The sequence below is a fragment of the Amblyomma americanum genome, chromosome 2 (genome assembly GCF_052857255.1).
Source record: "Amblyomma americanum isolate KBUSLIRL-KWMA chromosome 2, ASM5285725v1, whole genome shotgun sequence".
Lineage (NCBI taxonomy): Eukaryota > Metazoa > Arthropoda > Arachnida > Ixodida > Ixodidae > Amblyomma > Amblyomma americanum.
This window is the reverse complement of record NC_135498.1, coordinates 127252679-127275611: the sequence shown is the minus strand read 5'-3', so window position 1 is coordinate 127275611 and position 22933 is coordinate 127252679. Positions and strand designations below refer to the sequence as shown.

The following is a 22933-nucleotide window of genomic DNA, read 5'->3' as shown; positions in this document are numbered from 1 at the left end:
TACAGTATATCAGGACTGCAATGAGAAGATCGGAAATCGTGACGGCTTGGCTTATATACCTATTATACCTGAACAGGTTCTACATTTTCATATGTAGAAATCGCGGGCCTTTGCAGCAGAAGCAATCACGCGAGTTTATTTAAACTAATGATAACGTTCTCAAATGTCCACACCTCAAACATCTCAGCGAGCATACAACTCGCTCTCAAGTAAAGCGGGCTCTTTGATTTATTCACTGTGGTGATACCGTCATTAAAGATAGGGCCCAGGAGCCGAGTGCACAACAGCCGTTTAGTATAACTTTGGTGCCCATAGCAGAACCTTTGGTGAACCACACTAACTGGAGTAATACACTATGCAGCACATATAGCTGATTCTCTCTCATCAATAAATGAATATAATGACTTAACTGGAATGGCTATCCTGTGAGCATTCCCAATATAAAAAGTTGGCAGTGCCCTAGCTCGGCCATGCCAGGATGTACGTAGAGAGAAGTGCGTTTCCCTGGCTAAGCTTGTTGTGGTCACTGTATGTTTAGCAAGGAGAGACATTGGGTATACACATCTTTTAGTCATTTTGCTTGACAGAGACGAAGACTGCCCGATTATCTGTCAAGTATCATGCAGCGGTCTCAATTTTGTCTATACAGAGTGCAAAGCGCAAGCTTAGAACGGCCAAACTGCGTATTCCGCAGCTCCCAAAGCTGCTCCTACCAGGAAGGTAAAAAATGACGAATAAATTCTATTAGTTTACTTGCTCGTGCTTACATCCAGACAATTTTTTAAACAAATGTTACCGCTAGATACCGCGTGTTCAGTCCGAAACACGCCGAAAGCCTGTTATAGACAATCGTTTTGCCCTATGTACACACCGACTCCAGCATTCTTATTTGGTTCAGGCCAACTGCCAGGCGAAAACCTCAGGATCAGAAGAGTTAATATTCTCTTGTCTATACCGCCGTTCTGAACCGGCTGGACTCTACTTCTCTGCATGCTTGTCAAACGCTGTGATACCGAAGTTGACTGCGTATACGCCTTTTATATGCAATGTTGCGTATGCGAAGCGCGGTTCGGGTGATAGAGCGGCGTGCGGCGAGGCGACGACGAAGAACGCGGCGCAGCTGTGGGGTCTCTCTGGTTACCATGGTATCGGCGCATACGCACAACTGCTCATCCACGTGACGTCACGCTCGGCTCTAATGTTGGAGCTGGCGTGCGGCCGCGGCGACGGCGAAGCGCACACCGCACCTTGCTCCTCTCCGGTTGCCATGGTAACGGCGCATGCGCACAACTTTCCTCTCCCATTCACTTCAAAATGCTCGACTGGTAGCCCCGTGTAGCTCTCCCTGCAAAAGGAGCCATTCTACGGTTTTTTCCTGCAGACTTTTTTGTGTTGCCTTCTGTATCTGCTGTGCATGTACCACGTATTGCCCAGGGACAAGAATTCCAGAAACATTCGTCTAATGCACACACTGCTTGCAGAGCATGTAGGCATCAAAGTCACACGGAAGAGATAAACAAATGATATTAAAAGTCTAAACCCTATACCCTTTTCTTCTTTTTTACTAAAAAATGCACATACTCAGATTATATATCGTTTCCGTAATGCTTTCCCGTCGCATCGGATTCCCTGACGGCTCCAGCACTTTAGGTCATACTTAGTCATGAATAATTTGCGCTCAAAATCAAAATGCAGATTTATTTTTTGTACTTTGCGCAACTGCTGTGATCTAAGTAGTCGTAGCAAAAAGAGGGAACTTGGCTCGACGCGTGGCTATCATTACCGCTTCTTCGGCATTGAGGCAAAGTTGTTGGCCAAAGCTGCAAAGAGGAGAAACAACAAGCACTGTATGAAAGTGCGCCGAAGTAGCTATACAGCTAACGATGATGAACAACGCGAAGGACAGGGACAAGGGAGACACAACAGGACAGGCATTGACTCGCCTTGTGTGTATGATTGTATTTCGCCTGGGTACGCTTGAAAGAAAATGTGTTTTGTTTCTTCCATCTCTTTTCACGAAATAAATTCAGTGGTGAGCCAGTGCCTGTCCTGTTGTCTCTTCCTTGTCCCTATCCTTCGCGCTGCTCACCACCGTTAACATGTCAAACCAACTCGCCTAGCTTGCCATTCTTAGCTATACCGCTTGGTACATTTACCCCAACGGCTAAATGAAGTCGCATGGGTTCTATCGACCACGTTAAGTGGTTCCTGCCGATCCTCCGGGGCTGCAGAAGGTCTGTCTTTTTGCGTTGCCGAGTATACAAAGAAACCACTTAAACTCATTGTATATATATAAGTTTCAAAAAAAATTTATCTGTGACAATAGTGGCGGCAAGCTGAACAACGCAGAGAACGCAAGCTTGTGAAGCGAGAAAAAAAATCATATATAGCGCGAAGCGTGATAGAGGGATAGAGGGAGGAGGTGGATATCCTTAGAGGCAGCATAAGTTTTCATTGGCAACATTCTACCGCTCTGCCTAGGCCTAAATATCAGGAGGACGCTTAATCGTCGCCTTAAGAGCAGACGCTATAGCGCCTTTTCCTCTTTTTTTCTCTTTTTATTCCTTTTCTTTCTCATTTGCTACTGATTACCAATACACAATTAAATTACCGATAGCGTTCATCGATTACGATCACAATTACCGATCACGTTACGGATTACCAATCACAAATCATAGTATAGGTTAGATTGCCCAACATGCTACGCCTCAAACTACTCATACACATATACGCCATTTGTATCAGTACAATGATGCTCCATAGCACCGCCTTTTCCTTCCGTTTGATTTCTGACTCAGAATTCATCATCAGCATCATCATCATCAGCCTTACTACACCCACTGCAGGGCAAAGGCCTCTTCCATGTCTCTCCAATTAACCCTATCCTTTGCCAGCTGCATCCACCCTTTGCCTGCAAACTTAATCTCATCCGCCCGCCTAACCTTCTGCCGCCCCCTGCTCCGCTTACTTTCTCTTGGAATCCACTCCGTTACCCTTAAGAACCAGCGGTTATCTTGCCTTCGCATTACATGCCCTGCCCAAGCCCATTTCTTTCTCTTGATTTCTACTAGGATGTCATTACCCATGTTTATTCCCTCACACACTCTGCCCACTTCCAATCTCTTAACGTCACACCTATCATTTTTCTTTCCATGGCTCGCTGCGTTGTCCTTAACTTAAGCTGAACTCTTTTCGTTAGCCTCCACATTTCTGCCCGTAGGTGAGTACCGGTAAGATTATGCTGTTGTACAGTTTCCTCTTGAAGGAAATTGGTAAACTGCCACTCATGATCTGCGAGAGTTTGCCATATGCGCTCCACCCCATTCTTATCCCTCTAGTTATCTCCCTCTCATGATCCGGATCAGCTGTCACTACCGGCCCTAAGTAGACGTATTCCGTCACAATTTCTAGGCTCTTGCTGCCAATTGTGAACTGTTGTTCCTTTGCTAGGCTGCTCAACATTACCTTGGTTTTCTGCATGTTAATTTTTAGACCCATCGATCTGCTCTGCCTGTCTAACTCATTGATCATGATTTGCAGTTCACCTCCTGAGTGACTCAGCAATGCAATGTCATCAGCAAATCGCAGATTATTTAGGCATTCTCCATTTATTCTTATTCCCAACTGTTCCCAATTCAGGCCTCGAAATACCTCCTGTAAACTTGCGGGCGGTGAACAGCATGGCCAGATCGTGTCTCCTTGCCCAACGCCCTTCCTTATTGGAATTTTATTGCTGACTTTATGGAGGACTATAGGAGCTGTGCATTTGCTTTATATATCTTCCAGTATTTTGACATAAGGCTCTTCTACCCCCCGATTATGCAATGCCTGTATGACTGCTGAGGTTTCCACTGAGTCGAATGCTTTCTCGTAATCAATGAAAGCTATATATAGAGGTTGGTCATATTCTGCGCATTTCTCTATCACCTGATTGATAGTGTGAATATGATATATTGTGGAATATCCTTTACGAAAGCCTGCCTGATCATTTGGTTGATTTAAGTCTAACGTTGCCCTGACTCTATTAGCGATTACTTAGTGAAAACTTTGTTGGCAACGGATAGTAAGCTGATCGGCCTGTAATTTTTCAAGTCCTTGGCGTCTCCCTTCTTATGAATTAAGATAATGTTTGCATTCTTCCAAGCTTCTGGTACAGTCGAGGTCATAAGGCATTGCGTATACAGGGTGGCTAGATTTTCTAGCACGATGTCCCCTCCATCCTTCAACAGATCTGCTGTTACCTGATCCTCCCCCGCTGCTTTTCCCCTTTTCATTGCTTCTAAGGCTTTCTTTACTTCATCTTTCGTTACTGGCGGGATTACGCATTGCTGTGCACCGCTGTCTTTCTCATTAACGCTCTGATTACATTGGCTACTGTACAGGTCTGTGTAGAACTCTTCGGCTACGTTAACTATCTTATCCTTATTGCTAATGACATTGCCCTGCTTGTCTCTTAATGCATACATCTGGTTTTTACCTATGCCTAGTTTCCTCTTCACTGTTTTTAGGCTACCTCCATTCTTTATAGCATGCTCAATTCTCTCCATATTAAACTTCCTTATGTCGGCTACCTTGCGCTTATTTATTAACTTTGATAGCTCCGTTAGTTCTATTCTATCGGTAGGGTTAGATGCCCTCATGTTCTGGCGCTTCTTAATCGGATCTTTCGTGTCCTGAGATAGCTTCCCGGTATCCTTTCGAACTTTTCTACCGCCTACTTCTACTGCGCACTCCGTAATTATTGATGTCAGATTATCGTGCATTGAATGAACTTCAAGATCATCTTCCTCAGTTAAAGCCGATTATCTGTTTTGCAGCGCTATCCTAAACTCCTGTGCTTTCCCTCTTACGGCTAACTCGTTAATGGTCTTCTTCTTCACTAGCTTCTTCCGTTCTCTCTTCAAGTCTAAGCTAATTCTAGACCTTACCATTCTGTGGTCGCTACAGCGCACCTTTCCGAGGACGGCCACATCCTGAATGATGCCAGGTTTAGCGCATAGTATGAAGTCGATTTCATTTTTAATCTCACCATTGGGGCTCTTCCAGGTCCACTTCCTGTTTTTTCGTTTGCGGAAGAAGGTATTCATGATCCGTAAATTATTTTTATCCGTAAATTCGACTAATAGCTCTCCCCTGCCATTTCTAGAGCCTATCCCATAGTCACCTACCGCGTGGTCGTCAGCCTGCTTCTTGCCCACCTTCGCATTGAGGTCGCCCATCAGTACAGTGTACTGCGATTTTACTTTATTCATTGCCGATTCTACGTCCTCATAGAAACTTTCAACGGTCTGGTCATCATGGCTGGATGTGGGTGCGTAAGCCTGCACCACTTTCAGCTTGTACCTCCTATTCAGCCTAATTACTATAGCTGCTACTCTCTCGTTAATGCTGTAGAGCTCCTCTACGTTGCCAGCTATATCCTTATTAATGAGGCATCCCACACCTAGTTCTCGTCTATCCTCTAACCCGCGATAGCACAGTATGTGTCCGTCCTTTAGGACTGTGTACGCCTCACCTGTCCTAAAAACTTCGCTAAGCCCTAACACATCCTCTTTAATTCCCGATAGTTCCTCAAACAGGACTGCTAGGCTAGCCTCACTAGCTAAAGTTCTGGCGTTAAACGTTGCCAGGTTCAGATTCCAATGGCGGCCTGTCCGGAGCCAGAGATTCTTAGCACCCTCCGCTGCGTCACATGTCTGACCGCCGCCTTGGTCAGTTGCTCTGCAGCCGCTGGGGAATGAGGGCCGAGGGCTAATTGGTTTGATCATAGAAGGCTGTGGCCAAGTACTACACCTGGGTGGCCAAATCCTGCTCTGGTGAGAGAGTGCGTCGTCGGTTCTGGTTACCGAGATCAGGCCGCACTCCAGGCCTTGTAATGCAATTCCATCGACACGCGGATTTTTTTTATTTTAAACCCGGTGGAGAATTGCGCGGCACCAGGATTTGAACCCCGGTCCTCTTGCACGCGAGGCGGATGTTCTACCTCTACGCCATCGCTGCGACTCAGAATTAGCATATACCTATATTTATTATTATTATTTATTTATAGATAATATGAGCCTATACAGGCCCATACAGGAGTGGGTCACAAAGCAAACAGTGCAGAGTAAAATAAGAGCAGAAAATAAGAGACATGTGAGTGATAATTTTAAAAAGCAATTAAACATACAAAAAAACAGTGTCACGTAGATAATGCTAGGCAACGGTCAAGAAAAAGGGCGAAAAAAATTCGAGTTCAGTTAATAATGGGCAACAGAGAGACAAAAGCAAGCTTAATAAGGGCGCTAAGAAGGCAGTGCAAATCACATAATGCTATGCGAAAGAGGCAACAAGAAAAAGTTGACTCGACTGCGACGAAAGAAAACATAACATCAGTACACACCGCCAACAGACTTCAGTGTCATGCGCACCGCAACGCGTCCACTTGGTGCCCCTCTATCAGGCTTGCACCAAAGGCACTTCAAATACCATGAGTCGCTTGCCCGTCTGGCACGCAGAAGGCCTGGGTTCGAACCCCGATGCCGGCGAATGTCTTTTTTTCATTCGAACCCACTGGGAATATTTCAGTGATGTTTCTGAGGCCTTCATGTCAATCCTAGTCGACGGCTCTTCGACCAAATGAGGTGTGCACATTATCGCGTAAACCGAAGACATATGGAGGCCGCAGAAAGAAATACTGAAGCTTGTCACTGCCATCTCGCAGAATATCACGCACGCTTATAAAAACCAGGAGGCCTCCAAACTCAGCTTGTTCAGCTGTCTTCCTGCTTTCTAGCTGCGTTCGCCTCATGCGTTTATATATTACAGGGTTATTTCTCCTCGAGCATTTAGAAATTTAATATGGACCGCTTGTGGCAGTGCGAGGGATCAAAGCGACCTACGTCGATATGCTTGCGCCGGTTTCGTATTTCTGTGCAAACGACGCTTTATTTTCAACCAGTACTTGTTTCCCGGACAGAACACACGCACACAGCATCCTCGATGATGTTCTGATCTTCTTGCACTGTACTGCGAGTTAGCTGAAGAGATCCCTCTCTTCTCCTGCGTTCGCGTTGTCCCTTAATGACGACCTGGTAGAAATGTGCTGCCGCAGTTACAAAGACGCGGCCGCTGCCTGCGTCGTTTTAAATGTTGACATTGGTTTAGCAGCGCCACGCACAGAACTTCTCTCTGTGTCCTGGCCGCAGGGGGTGGAGGGGGGGGGGGTCTGTATACTCGCACTTTCAGGGGGAATATGACAACCGGACCATCGCTGCACTGGATAAAGATCGGTGTGTTTTCTTACGACAGATCATGGCTACAAACCTAAGGTTCGCAGTGGTGGCGTGAGAACGATGGAGGGACACGACCGCGCGAAGTGAATAAGAATAGTGCCTTTTGAAGGCGTGTAAAAGAGCATGAAAACATGTGAAATAGCATGTGTTGAGCATAAATTCTCTGCGACAATAATAAAGTTAATTTATTTATTTATCAAATTTATTTATTTATTAGAGAGACCTGCAGCGCCCGAAGGCAATATTGCATTACTGTAGTCTGCTTATGAGCAGATATGCGAAAGCCTTTCTCTAACCTCTCTTTCGCCGTCCATTTTTCATTTTCTTTTTTCAACTTCTTAAATTTTTGCTGATTTATTTTTTTAATCTTTAAATGTTTCTTTCATTTCTACCCTTTATTCCATATTTTTAACTTCTAAACCACTAACTTCTACTTTAATATTTATTTCTATTTTTTAATTATTTTCACTTCTTTTTTGACCATTTTGTTTCATTGCCGGATGGAACGGACACGTGTACACGTTTCCTGTGGACAGATGTTGTGCACACTCATGAGTTGAGAAAGGCTCCACATAGATAAATGAGATATTCTGAAGAACGAAGATTTCAAGTAGCTTACAACAGGAAAAGTAGAACTTCGGTCGAAGTGGGTGTTCATGATAAGGGTAGTCACAGCAAGAACACAAGAACAGGACACACATAGCCCTGACTTTCAAATGATGAGATAACAAGGTCGTCAATTTTCACAGGAGTCACTGCATCACAAAACCAAATCATGAAGAAGGTCATTAAGTCATATGAAGTCGAAAGATTTAAACTATTTATAAGCCATTTATAAAAATCAATATAAATATATTCCCTATCACTAAATATTTATTGCAATATTTATTATAAACACTCTGCACCTCGAAAACTCATTTCAGCCTCCGGAAGCCCCTCGGTAGGCACTTCACATGATTCATCAAAACCGATCTGTCCCATGCGACAATCAATTGATTTGTTCTATGACCCCCCCATGTGATGGCTTTTACGTCGGGCAGACGTGCGGATGCGTTCATTCGCGTCTACATGAGTACAGAAAGAATGTAGACAATATACCCGTATCTGCAAACATGGCTGCCTATTGTCTCGTATGCAGCAAAAAATAAAACTGCAGCCGATTTACAGTAACTGTCAGATTCGGGCTACGGGAAAATCCCAGGTAACGAGGAATATAAAAAAAATCACCTCATTGCAAAGTACCGTGATCCATGCGTCAGTGATCGCTCAGTTTCTTTAACAAGAAATGAAATCCAAGAAATTCAAGACCTCCATCGAAAATCTCCTGTAAACTCACCTGTAACCTGTATTATTGCCGTACTCCAAACCAACCCCTCATGTCGTAGCCTGTAATGGCGCCTTTTAGGTAGGAATAAATAAATAAATAAATAAACATATAAATTGGATGCCTATAAAAAAGGCTGTAAATTAACGGTTTCATCTCACTTGCTCACCTTCATGCATTTTCTCCCCATCGTTGTTTGCTGTCTGTAATCCAGTAATGTTTGTATCAATTGACGACCTTTTGAATAAACTCATGAGTTCATACTCATCGGTGTGTGTATGACCGGTTCTTGTGTTCGGGCTGTCCTTTTCACTCTGTGACTTCCCATATCATAGAAAAAAACAGTAGGTGCAAATTGACGACAATTGTAAGCGCAATCTACAACGTGTATCACTACCGACCAAGTAAAACATCACTGTGATGTATTATTTCAAGAAGTAAAATTTTATGCTTCCTTCCGTAGCTCATGATTGCAGTCAATAGTGTGTAGGTAGAGGATAGTGGCAGTATGACAGTTATCGCCTTATAAGTACTCCAAATTCGATAATTGCGTTATGACAAGCAAATCTCTTCATGTTAATTATAGTTGTCCTCTGAACGAACACTGCACTCTGGAGGTCCTGAAATTAACTGCAGCAATAGCAACATGATATTTCTATGCGTGAAAAACTACTGTTCCACACACATTCCATCCCATTGCAAGTGCCTATTTATGAGCGTACATAAGTCTAGGCGTTGAGCAACAGATTATATTCCGTTCTACGCCCATAAATGTGTTGCCACACAATAAATATTATTCAGATTTTGCAATATCTGCGCAGATATTCCCAGTAATATATAGATTTTAAAGACATCTGGGCTCGCCCAAGACGAAATGGTCACCAGTGAGGTGGCAGTACTAGCGCAAATATGGCACACGTTGAAGTACAGCAGTGCCTTATATTGCAGCCAAGCGGAGCAGGTTTGTGTCTTGTCAAATTTCATAACACACCTGATCGCTGGAATCTGACCAGACACAAAAATGCGGTCAGTTGTTTTCTTACGGCTGCAATGGGCTGCTCGAGTGAGAGGAGGACAAATGACACACACGTGCCGATTTCCACCTTTAAATGACCGAGTGTAAATGTATCGCCTTCGTTCTTTCCCCCTTTTGTCGAAACGACAGTGGCTCAGCGTTATAGTCATGCTACAAACTCCTCATTAAAATCCGACTAGGAATTCCTTACTGGCCAGGTACGGGTGCTTAAAATCCGGCAGGCGGCGACCATAAGCGAGGTATCGAGTCTTCCAGACTTAGTATGACTGCTGGGAACAACCTACTTCAGTTTTTACAACTGCCTCTTGAAGCGCCTCAAAATGTCGTGGCAGCAAAAACGGATAGATTAAAAGTAAAAAATTTGGCTGTTGATTTGCTCAGTGAACCCAGGATATACACAGCGAAAGCTGTCGACGTTCATTGTGTTCATTGGAGCTGACGTTGACAACGTTCTAGACTCCGGTTGTCGTGAGGAAAAGAAGGGCGCATAACTGGCTGCCTGGGTCAGTGGACGCCAGAGCCGTGCTTTGCGGTAAGTAGAGGTAGTGAGAGAGCGAGATGTGCCCTACATGCATTAGCGCTGACAACGTTGTGGCAGGCACGCGGCACTGCAGCAATAGGCCGCAGCATTCACTAGGTGACCAACCTTTCGCGAACAACCCTTAGTTTAACTGCAACCTGCAGGGTGACAGGGTGCGCCCTGCCTATCCAGTGTGCGTAACGCAATCAACGTTACAGATGCCAAGCGGCGTCCACTCTAAGTTGTCATTAATCACCGACGGGGAACGTGACCCCACATGCCCAAATTGCAACCACGGACAACCCGCTACTCAGCTCACGTTCTCTGGGGATGCCAAAATAACCCTGTCAACACAGGCCCTCCTGACAGCTACCTCTGCGGAAAGCTGGGACCCTCACTCAGCCAGACAATACCACTCAACTTGCACTTATTTTATTTGAACCGGGACGTGGCCCCCACCTCGGGACCACATAGAACCCACCTGCCCTAATTCCCGACACCTGTGGCCATAAAGTTGTCCCTCTTACTCTCTACTTTCCCGATACACCTCAGCATTCACTCTCTAACCAGGTTCAGCAGAAGTTAAACCGCAGTTAAATTTTTTTTTGCCCAGCTGAGTCTCGGCTACGTCCCGTCGTCAGGCAACAACCGCTCCGCGACTATGGAGCCCTGGCGCCGCAATGGCGAAGTCACGTGATGCGTTGCTATGGCAGCGGCGCCACGTCACGTGGCGTCCCGTGAATTTTACGCTATGTATCTCGGAGCCGAGTTTTCTCGCTCCTGCTAGGCAAGCAATGCTCTCGCTTTAATACGTGAGAATATTTGTCTACGGCGCTCGAGCAGCGCGCCGGATAGTATCCTGTGTCATTTACGAGCAAATTGAAAACTGAGGAAGTTGGTTAACGTTCACTGTGCAAAATTCAAGCGCAAGCATGCAACGACGCAAGCGCCCTGTTGCAATTAAATTCGAATGAAGTGAGAGCGCTGTGTCCTCCCTTTGTGCCTCTGTTTGCTACCGCTTTAATTTTTCACAATGAACGTTTAGCATTTTGCTCTATTTTCTGCCCGGTTGAAATTATTTCCAGTACAGTAAGGAAGCTCTGTGCCCCCCCCCCCCCCCGCCTTTGTATCATTGTTTGCAAGCGCGTGAATTTTCCACAATGAACTTAAGAGCGGCCCGGGTCTCAAGAAAAACCGGCGCATCATTCATGAACAATCGGATAGATCGGCTCTTACTTCTGGTCTATAAGACCACTACTTCCAGCCCCGGAGGTAACGAGGAACGCTGCAGACGCAAAACCGAGCGCCCCGTTTGAACGCTCTAGACAGGTGTGCGGACGTCTGCACAGTCCTCCACTAACTTGTCTAGAGCGCTCGTGAATTTGTCGCGATTGCCGCTGCCTACTGTTCCCGGTACCGCTTTTAAAGTCTTGCATGGACAGTTAAACACGATTCATGGCAATGAGCATGCACAATAAGGTCTCCTTTTCAGTACTATGTCACTCGTAATGAGGGAAGTGCACTTCCGGGTGCACCGTTTGAGCGCTCTAGAATAGTGTATGGACGACTGTACTAATCTTCTCACATGCGTTTTGACACGCCTGCCTGGTCACATCAGGCAGTAAGTTTACTCTCGCTAAGAGAATTATGCCCCGGCTAAGAAGCAGGAAAAGTGTACGCTACATATTCGGTGCTTTTAACGGCATTCTTTAACCAAAAAGGAGATCAAGCACATCTAACACAAAATTTTCCGCAGATTCACCTGGCAGATATGAGTTTTAAAAACATGCACATAGCAAACACGACGTCTCTTTGCCTCCGCTTTGGTTGGTCGATGATGTCCCGTGGACTGCAGCCCAATCCTCACCTTTCCCTTGTCGTCAATGCATCAGTCTTTACGACAGCGGACGAAGTCTGTCCGCCAGAAGGCGTAAAACACGCTGCAGCGTAGTTGTCAGCCCATTCACAACTTGCGCCTGACGGTCGGACACAGCCTGCAGTCGCTGAGCTGTGGCCTCCACCTGTCAAAGCATAAAAGGAAAATAAATAAAGTGGGGAAGCCACTCTAAGACAATACAGCTTTACGCGTGTTTATGGCTGGCCGACCACAACGAATTAAGCGCACGAAAGAAACAGTTTCTCGTTAGTGCGATGTTCTGTGCGCCAATCTCTGCAATACAATTTTGGCGCGCTTTCTTCGAAAATACTGAAACAACTTGCCCAACTGTATTTCTGAAGCCTTTTCAATACGGACATCTTAACTTCGTTTTACTCTTGATTGAGCTACGAAAAGCGCTTGAGCTTTCATTTCACAGCAACTAAAGACAGCCTTCTCTGCTTTCGCTGAAATAAGCGAACTCGAAATGGCGTTGAATAACTCATATGGTAAAAGCATCTAGGTACCGTTTTAAAAATGTGTATCACTCCCGTGTATTCTCCATTACTGCACGAAGCATAAAAACGAGGAAATTAAAGAATTCTTTCGGAATCTCCTTACCATTTAGTGTGCACCAAGTGTAGGCGTGCTAATAACAGCAGAAATTAACGTCCACAGTTCCGCAGCTATTTGACTAAAATCGAAGAAGTTCAGATACAAACATGTACTGCTTTGCTGAAAGCTCGCTTTCTTATCCCAGCATCAAAGAGTCCATCGATCGAAAAATATACTTCCGCCCTTTAGGCCTTCCCTATTTCCGTACGTCAGCCTACCATTTCTCGCGTAAAAAAATCACATATAGGTCATTCCAAGCAAACGCACCAGATTTCGCACTCGGCCCTCACCGATTTCTTCCAGGATATTTATGATTCTGTATATCTAGGTGGAACGTATTCTCACCCCAATATTAGGGGCAAAGAATTCTGGTTATGTGACAGCCCTTCGAAGTTTCCAGAGAATAACATTACGTCATCAACATCTTTCCCCTCATATAAAACCACCTTGCGAAAACAGGCCATCATTTCAGTTCAGGACAACAATATCTATTTCCAATCAATACAAAATGAATTGAGTGAGTGCCAAAGAAAGTCTCGTAAAAATATTACAAAAGTTTCACTCCATTCACAACGCTCAAAATCATTCCTCAATTAAGCGAAAGCGTTTTTCTTGAGAATTAGTCAAGAATAAACTGCCACCAGGAAGCCTTTCACACAATTTTCTTTCTTTACTTACCCAACATGCTATTTCTAGGGCTTTTTTTCCGAAAATCAACGCAACGTTCTTCAGCAACTTACTACCTTAATCGGCTGCGTGGCACACACATACTACTCGGAAAATGTTAGAACTCGGAGAAAAAAGAATAAATTAGCAAAAATTCTGAACCTTCAAAAAATGATTTGACGCATATTCAGTATTAAATTTCACACTATGCTGTTGCAAGTAACTATAGAAAATATGGCTGCTTACATAGCAAATGTGATAACAGTTACGCTTAGCGATTTTTAAATTGGCAATGTTTATTTTAGGCGAGAAAATTTTTGAAGTTGAATCCCATCGCCGCCGGTGATCGTTGCCCCATAATGCCACGCCACTTCACAAAACGATGGCGGCGCTGCTCGAAATCCTAGCCACACCGGAGCGGTAGCCTAGTGCTTTGAGCTTCCGCCTCGCATGCGGGAGGTGTGGGGTTCGATCCCCAATGTCGCCGGGTGCCCACCCCCATCGGTGATATAATATTGGTACAATCTTTCCCATGGCCTGGTGCTCTGCTTCTTTAGGGACAAATGCTTGAGAAATGGGTCTTTCACGCCACCTAGAGTAGAAGAAAAATACCTTGTGCCATGGCCCTCTTTGTCCGTAGATACTCTTGCGCCATAAAAATCTATCACCATCAATATGTGCTTGCGTACTGTCACGCACAACGCACGCACACACACGCACGCTCACACGCACGCACACGTGAGAGCGCGTATACGACACCGCCCGGCGGAACGCTGAACGACGAATAGTTGCACCACTATTTTGATAACAAACTCTGTGAAGGCATGCAATCTAAGTTACATATGTCGTCGGTTTGAATCCCTGCAGCAAGCTAGCCTCCAAATTGAGAAGCACATGGAAGCTGTATGCAACGAGAAATATTACGACACCACCCGGAACGCTTTATGACGAACGGTTACGTCCCAGTTTCGGTACTAATGTCGGGAAAAGTGGCGCCAAAGTGAGGTCAGCCGGTGGCGGGTTTAAATAGACAAACCACATGTGTAAGGGTGTCTGAAGTGGCGGTGCTGGGCTTGCTGTGTGCGTCATGCGGCCACCTCATGACGTCGCCCTGGTTCCTTTGCCACCGCTGGGACTTTCTCTGCGATCTGCGAGTACACGCACACACGCCGCCGTCTTTTCTCGTAATGGGACAAGTAATGCATTAAGAAGTGACCAGATGTACTGTGCGAACGCGAGAACACGGCGCCTGCATTCTGTCGTGTTACTAAACCCCACAGGACAAGACCGGAAGCGTGTACTGACACAGAACTCCAATCTTCATTTAATCAGGACGGAAGCAACTTTTTTCTGCAGCTCTCAGGATGCACTTTAGGAAAAGAGCACAAAACACTGCGTGTACCTCTAAAGCAGTCGAAACAATATGTGCAATGCAGTGGCATTACGGGACAGCAGTAATTGGCGATGATGGCATTCAAGTTACTTCTGGCAGTGCAATAGAAAACCATAAATTTTCTGGACAAAATCGAGGAATACCGAGCTTGAACTCTAGTACGTAGTGCGTTTATAGCGTGAAATTAGCCTGATAGATGCTGAACGTATTTTCGCGCGGTGCTTACCTGCTGAAGATGTCGGAGCACCTGGGAGCGGAACTGGTCATCAGACACCTCTTCCTCCCCTTTAAGATCCGCGGTGCTTCCTTGGTTGTCAGCGAGCTGCTCGCAAGATCTGTCCGACGACTGCCCTAACGAGGTCAAACTTATACTCTTCTGTGTTGACGAGTAAGGCTTCTGGCGATCTGCAAGATTGCCCTAATTCTGTTAAGTTATGCTTTCATGAAAGAGTCCATTTATGAGTTTATTATCTTTATTCTCTTCTGTCGGGAAGAAAAACTCTTAAATAAATCGAGTATTTCAGATATATGAAGTTATGGAGGGTGGCACCATAGACAAGCTATTTCAAGCATCATGAGTAAGGATGTGTCAGGTTAGCTTTAAAATCGTATATTCTTCATTACATTGGAATAAAAAAGCCGGTAATTTTAAAACACAATGTAGTAGCACAATAAAAAATATCGAATATCGAACTCTTTTCAGATGAAATAAACAGAACAAACAATACCCATGTGGAAGATTTGCTACCCGTTTTCCTATGGTACGAGTGTTTCTGCAACTGTAACTGTATGCACTGGACGGGGGAAGGAGGCCTTGGAGGGTGGTTTAGACGCATTTCAATTGGTCACAAACGCACTTGTAAACAAAAATAATGCTGGTCGAGTGATTTAGCTTGTATCATTTAACAACCCGAGAAAATATGACCACGAGCCACCCCCTCATACAAGTCAGCGAAGAGAAATATGACCCCCAACGAATAGAAATGACACTCAAAATTATACAAACTTTATGAAAATTGTTTTATTTCCTTAATTAAACATCGGGAAAGCAAGGCCTCAATCTTTTTGTTTGTTTTTTGCATTTCGCGCATAAAGATCAGCCCCGTCAGTTTCAACGCCAGTGGTGTCTATCGCGAGTGGTGCTTGTCGGCTTCTTTTCATGCTTTTTAATCGCGGCATTTAAACATGATCTTGATCTAAAACCTACGTACAAGATCCAAGCAGAACGATTGCTACATGTTGTTTGTACAAACCCAGTTTCATTGCAAGTGCAAATATTTTCAGTTTCTACTTTGCAGTGTAGATAATAGTCCCTTCCTTTTCCATATTTTTCACGACACTCCATGCATCACCTCCGTGCCACAAAACGAAACGTTTTCCTTATTTCTACGTCACGCTTGCCCCACGTTCAGGGTTCAAGCTGTTCAGGGACGAAGGCAGGGTTCTACCGGGTGACATGTGCACACCGCCTGCCCACTGTTCCACACGCAGTCGGCTTTTGTGTAGAGCGTTTAATTACAAAACTGCTATGCTGGCAGGAAAGCATTCCGGCATTGAGGGGTCGTGCAGCGTTTCATTTCGGTGAGATTTTTCTATTTAGAAGCGCGGTCGTTAACATTTCTATCGCGAACACGCATACACAAGACTTAAAATGCGGCCTTCATCGGTGCAAAACAAAGCACTTCATGAACCCAGTGAAAAAAACGTCTGCACAAACCGGATGCCGAAGTCGAAGATGGCGCTTTTTCTGCCGAAGGGCTGCCGCATTGCTGTAGAACCGCGTCCGAATCTCGGTGCTGCAGTGGTGACTTGTCAGTAGGCTGCAAATGCGCATGCATCTGAGTCCTATTTGTCCCAAGGCAACGCACTGAACCACATCCTGATCTGCCACACTTGGACCTATTCTTATATGTTAAATATTCACGGGGTGTTTGTGTTCTGTAAAGCATACTGCGAATGAATTTAGCGCTTGCCACGAATTACCATCGCATGGAGCGTTGTTTTGTAAATGTTCTGAGGCTGATCGCGTATCGCGCTGTCAAGCTCATTATTAGCCTACCTACGCCCACTGAAGGACAAAGGCTTATCGCAATGACTTCTCCTTAAACCTGTTCTGCGTTAGATGCGACCAACTCATCCAAAAATATTTCGCAATCTAATCTACTCAAATTCATTCTGCTGCCCCTTGTTAGTTTCCTTTCTGGAATCCACTCAGCTAGCCTTAAAGCCCATCAGCTGGCTTCTCTTCGTACTTCGTTCCCTGCGCATGGCCGTCTTCTTGATCTCAGCTAGGATGTCATAAACTCCTCTTTGTTCCCTGGCCAAGTCTGCTCTCTTCTTGTCCCTTAACGTTAAAGCCACAATTTTCTTGCCAGAGCGCGCTGCTTTCTTTTCAACTGCATTTCAGCCCTTTTCGCTAGACTCCGTCTTATTTGGTTCGATCGTTTTTTTTTTCTTTTGCTACCAATGAACTCATCTGGGGCGCCATCAAAACAAGTGCAGCCCTGGAATCTGTGTTAAACTTTCGATGAGCATAACGAGTGTTCACTTGTAAAACGAAAGATACAGTGTGTTCTTATGTGTGCGCCGAATACAGCTCTATATCAACGAGAGCACGCCCCGTTTTATAGCACTAGACAACTTTACTTAGGCTTTGCAGTAAGGCTGCGCAAACGAATGTACATGCGCAGAACACTGCGTATCTGACCGGGTCTTGAGCGAATACATGTGATGGAAATGAAAGAATGCATGCAGTTACGATACGTTGCTGCTTGTATTTACAATCTGCCGGAACCTTGCGAGCTTATTTCGGACCAAATACAACTTCGCCGTTGCAATCCTTGGCCCAATAGCTCCTCAGAAGTGACGATTGCCTTTTTTATCAGACTCTGACCCATATGTCCAGGCATAATTGAGAGTTTTCGTTTTTTTTTATATAATCGGAACATTTTCAAGCAGTTAAGCCTAAGCATATGCTATGTACGCTGTCGTCATAGCAATGCCAAGTGGCGAAGCACTGTTTCACTTTTTTGTAAGCTATCACTTCTTGCTTTATTTGATAGTAATCTTGCTTTAAGGGAAGGATGGCACGTTATGCAGTCACAGTTGCCATTACTAGTTGCATAAACGCTTCTTCAGCCCAGCGCTGGAGCTCATTGGCTTATCTCACTAGAGACCGCGACATCGCCAATGTATGTCCTTTGACGATAACGGATCTATTGACGATAACGGACCCGCTCAGTTTCAAAATACGTCGGGGATGACCGTAGAAAGCTTTTTAGCGCTTTTATAACTTTATTTGTGTAGTACGTTTATCGACTTTGACAAGGACTTTTATCTGCAAAAGAAGGGGATATGCATTGGGTCTTGTGTCGCCCCGGTTTTATGTGATATCTTTTTAGCATCCATTGATCGCCATTTGAGCGATCATTTCAAGCAATATAGATTGACTGTGTTCGAAAAGTGTTTCTTTACGTAAATGACTTTTTAATTGTTTTTGACAAACATTGTGCCATTCCCAATGAGGGCACACTTATGAGTGTACTTCATCTTTTCAAAAAGCATGGAAGGGGGCTCACTTTCACGTATGAGCTCCCGGTTGAAGACAGCCTGGAGTTCTTGAATGTTCATCAGGTTCATGAATAAGCACGTGTGTTGGTCTTACTTGCCCAGAGCACAAAAAGAGCCATTGCCTTATAATTCATCCCACTCAAAAATTGTGAAGAGAAAGATCGCAAAACACTGCTTAGAGACTGCACTCTGAAAATCTTGTGTGCATGATATGCAAGATAGTTTTGAGAATCAATTGGCTAGGCTTCAGGCAGCCGGTTTCCCTGACTCGGTTGTTGTCGCTGTTGCAGAAGCGCTATTGAAGAATTTGAAGCCCGGAACTCGGAAGGAGGCAATAACCCCTCCTCAGGCTAAAGTAAAGCCTGAAGTGATGCCCTACGTGCACAAATTATACCATGGCCTCAAAAAGGTGGCAAACCGGCACAATGTGCCGTTGGTCTTTTCAGCCCCTCGGAAGCTTGGCCAGTTGGCCCGATGTATCACAGGTGAAAACCAAAAACCTGGGTATAATAAGAGGCACGGGAACAGCTTTGCGGAATTCGCCACAGGCGTTGTGCACGAAATCCCCTTGACGTGTGGCAGGTCGCACATAGGGAAAACGGGGCGCTGCGTCAACGATCGCCTTAGGGAACACGCAAGAGACCTAAGGAATAGGGAAGGTGCTAACCTGGTCGAGCACTGCGCAACTTGCAAGGATTGCACACCGATGTTTTTGGGAGTAAGGATTATGAGCAGAAGGAAACTAAAAACACCCGTGAAACGAGAGAGGCCTCCTATATTAAAAAAGCTGGGTCAGGATGTGTCAGCGATACCTCAGTCTTTTTGTATAATGCAGAAAAGGCGTCCCTTTCAAAGTTTTTGTGATAAGGATGTGATGAGATTCTGTTTTCCTATTCTTTCCTTTTTGCTTCTTTTACGGTGTGCGCTTACGCTGGTCTAAGAGTATTTAAGCTGTGTGTGCGTCTCTGATAAAAAAGTTGTCAGTCAGCGCTGTATTCGTCCTTCTTCTTTTCCATCTTCTTTTCTTTGGCTATGTGCCGTTGCGCTGCAATACTATGAACGTGAGCCTAGTAGCAGATCCGCTGAGATCGCTCTAGGCTTGGATGCACGAGTACAAATGGAAGGTTGTCATTGCTGACTGCAGTTTACGAGCAAAGAATAGGCACTGGCAAGCTTCTTTTAATAACTTTATCGTAGAACTTGATAAAGCCCATTTGTGTGCGCTGCTGCGATGGAAGCACTTTGTTTTCTTAACAAATAAACGGAACAATGAAACTGCCCTAGTTACACACGCTGCGTTGTCTAGTTACTTCTGGCTGTGCACAAAGTTCGCTGGAAAGAAATGCACATATTTTGGGGTCAGAAAGTTATCGATGTTATGACAGCGGCTGTCCCAGCTTCTGAAGGCAGGTTGCTACAATTAGAAAGCGTACTCGACCTGTACTATACTTCACTTATTTTAACGATGAAAGCAGGTATCTAAACTCATGCTGCAAATTTGTCGCGCACCTCAAACCACTAAGGCTATGCCCCGTGCTTAAAGAGGCATCGCAATGTATTCCTCTGTTCCCATTAATCTAATTAATTAGACTTTTTGTGAGTTCGCACGAACAGGGCTAAACGCATATACTGAAATCAGAGCAGGCAAATAAAAGTTATTACCAATACAAAAATCAAAATAACAATATCAGATAAAAGCGCATTTCACTCGCCCAGTTCACTCAACAATGCTGAGATTCGGTGCTACCGATCAGAACCGCGCCTTGCACAAATGCAGCGGAAGCTTGCATGCAATATTTGCCTTGCCGGGGCATTCCACCGCCACGTATTTTGACGGTGTCGTCACTGCTTGTATACGCCGTGCACAGGGAAGGGGTGACGAACTCAACAAGGGAAGCTCCCCAATGTTTCTTTGTTAATAGCTGAAAACACAGCGCAAGGCACGACGACGAAAAGACGGAAACAGTGAGAGACACTCACGGGCTTTGCTGTGTCTTTCACTGTTTCCGTCCTGTATCGTTATGCCTTGCGCTATATTTTCACCTTGCAGAAACATCTAGCCCGTCAACTCGCTATTTTTGGTATATGACTGAAAAGCTAATGCCGGTCCCCCCTCCCAGCTTCGCCTCCTTTCTCCTGTCCGGCGTTTTTCTTCACGCTTCTGGGCAAGGTATGTCGAACAAGTGGACCTGCTTGGAAACTCCCAATATCGACGCTTTTCTTTTTTTTCGCTTTCTTCTTGGTGTTATTTGCACAGATTTCCCCTCCACTAAGCGTTCAATCGAATCTGGAAGTGTATACCCCACGTTATTCTGATTAGGTTTACTTGGCTTTCACTGCTCCTTTTCAGATTTTCTGGGCGTACCAAAATATAACGACACTCAAAGACTTATATTTTCTATCTATTTCGTTTAGTGCGAAGGAATTAGGTAGGCTCAAACAGGACACCAAACCAATTGGAAACGCAACTCCCAATCTCTATGCCAGCTCCTTTCTACTGCCGAATATCGCCGCGGCGTTGGAACACAATCAGCTTGAAACGAGCATTTCTGAAGATAATTAACTTTTAAATATTACGGTTTCGTTGATCTCATGGGACCTTCAGGCATCATAATGTCCCTTACATTACGTTTTCCAGAATGAAAATCTCATGCTTGACTTGCGTCGTAGGCGCCCATTAATAGTATTTACTTTGATTTTGTCGCTTCTTGAGCGCTGCGGGGTCATAATGGTCGCTGTTATGCGGTGCGATTGGGTCTTCACGTTGCATTGAGGAGATATTTAGGTTGGCCTATATTGACTGAATACCGCTTTGTCAGAAAAGGAGGCAACTTTCTCTCAACTCAGCGGTTCCAAGCTAGAAAAGACCAATGAAAAGGTAGAGCTATCGTCACCGCACGCCGTTTGTTGTAATACTCTATCCATGACGTCGGTACTTTTCCTTCTCGGATTTCTGAGGCCAGAACACGCCATCACCAACATCCAGCCGGTAATATAGAACTTCTTTTCATTATGAACATTACAAGTTTTTCCAAGTTAGTGAAAATGTTACACGTTTTGATGCAAATCTGACCGGAAGATAGGCGTCTTTTGCTGGGAACGAGGATCAAGAGGGACAAACTTACAAAGACAATTATGAAGGGCAGTTAAGACGGCTTCCGTGGTTTGGTTGCGAAAGTAGTCAATTTTTCATTTCGTTAATACTTGTTTACATTTTTTCTCATTCTTTCTAACGACACCTGCTCACCAGCATGCAGTCGTAAGGCAACGCATATACTAGGCTAACATTTGTTCGCCAAGAACAAACGCGGATTTGTGATCTTTGTATGGCTTGTGTGCTCGCCTCGCAAGTTGAATAACCTGGGTTCAATTCGCCATGCTTTCAGAAAAAATTTTATTTCTAATTGATACCGCGTTGACGTCATCTGGGATTTTTGGGACCACCGCTGCTGGTGAACGCCTGACAACTTCAGGTTTCGTAGCTGATAAGCCCTATAATGCTTTTGCATTAAAATGGATTGATATCCCCTGTTTAAGATCCCAGTACCGCACTTGTGCTATAACATACCCGTTACAGCACAACGTTATAGCGCTTAAGCGATTGAGGATATGAAGGTTCGTAGTGGAGGGCTCCGGATAATTTTGACTACCTGCGATTCCTTAACATTCACTGACATCGCACAGCACGTGGGCCTCTAGCATTTCGCATCCATCAGATTGCGACCACCGCGGCCGGAATCGAACCCTCCTTTTTCGCGTCAGCAGCCGAGCACCATAACCGATCAGCCACTGCGGCTTTTACTAGCAACTGCATGGTGTCACAGGGCGACGTGCTTGCATCATTCTGTGATAAAACGTATATCACGCATTTTGTGCTTCCGCTCAGTTTCTTCGCGAACTCTGAGATTAGGTTCACGTGAATGAAAGGAAATGAGTATGAAACCAGGTAGCAAAATATAGCAGTGCCGAAATGCAAAACACTAATGCATTTGATGCCTAGGTCTGAACTGGAGCATATAACAGACAGGAAAAATGCAGAAATACGGCTTCAGAGCATTCAGTTATTTCCCTCTAGAATGCAGGGCTTAATAACGCATTGAGGTTTACTTTAGGGCAGCATCAAGGTGCAGGTTTCTAAGGACTAAGAGAGAGAGAGAGAGATTATGTTCCTCAAGATGCCATCACTGATGAAAGTGTCAAGCAAGTCCACCGTTTATCGAAAGAAAAGCATATCGCGTAGCAGTCATGCATTAAGCAAGCCTTACAGCATTCGTGGGGGAGGCAGGTGTGAGTGCCGGTGAGCTGCAGCCAGAGTGGACGTGTTCGCGTCGCTTCTGGACCACGTGACCCTGGAACACTTCGAGCGATACCTCGTCCCCAACGACGCTGAGCACTCGGGCGTCCTCTTCCAGGAGACCAACGGACATTGGACGGCCATCGCTGCTGCTTGCAGCACTGCGGTTAGAGTCACTGTTTTCACCATGGAATGCACATGAAACCCGCATTGCATAGGTTTAGCGCGCGTATTAAAAGAAGGCAACAACATCTGGTTCTCCTCTTCGCTTTTAGTTATATTTCACCTGTGTGTGCCTCGAACTGAATTCTTGCTCTCACTTCGACGTTTTCATTTTCCGTGCTGACTGGTTTAAGCTTCGTATA

General features: G+C 45.0%; 1 protein-coding gene across 1 annotated transcript; it reads right to left on the bottom strand.

The window, feature by feature from the left end:
* Window positions 1-1751: 1751 nt before the first annotated feature.
* Window positions 1752-22718, bottom strand: LOC144119082 (uncharacterized). The gene is made up of 5 exons (XM_077651803.1): window positions 22540-22718; window positions 16422-16524; window positions 14931-15109; window positions 12022-12175; window positions 1752-1820 (listed from the first exon to the last, which is right to left on the bottom strand). The coding sequence occupies exons 1-4, from the start codon at window positions 22699-22701 to the stop codon at window positions 12050-12052; spliced, it is 570 nt and encodes a 189-aa protein (XP_077507929.1). The 5' UTR covers window positions 22702-22718; the 3' UTR covers window positions 1752-1820; window positions 12022-12049.
* Window positions 22719-22933: the final 215 nt, after the last annotated feature.

Excerpts from the sequence above, each read along its gene's own strand:
- LOC144119082 (XM_077651803.1), bottom strand. The coding sequence starts at position 22,701 with ATGTCCGTTGGTCTCCTGGAAGAGGACGCCCGAGTGCTCAGCGTCGTT. Across the intron at positions 15,110-16,421 it reads ATCTTCGACTTCGGCATCCG|ATCGCCAGAAGCCTTACTCG; the intron begins GTTTGTGCAGAC and ends GCAATCTTGCAG. Across the intron at positions 12,176-14,930 it reads TGCTCCGACATCTTCAGCAG|GTGGAGGCCACAGCTCAGCG; the intron begins GTAAGCACCGCG and ends ATGCTTTGACAG.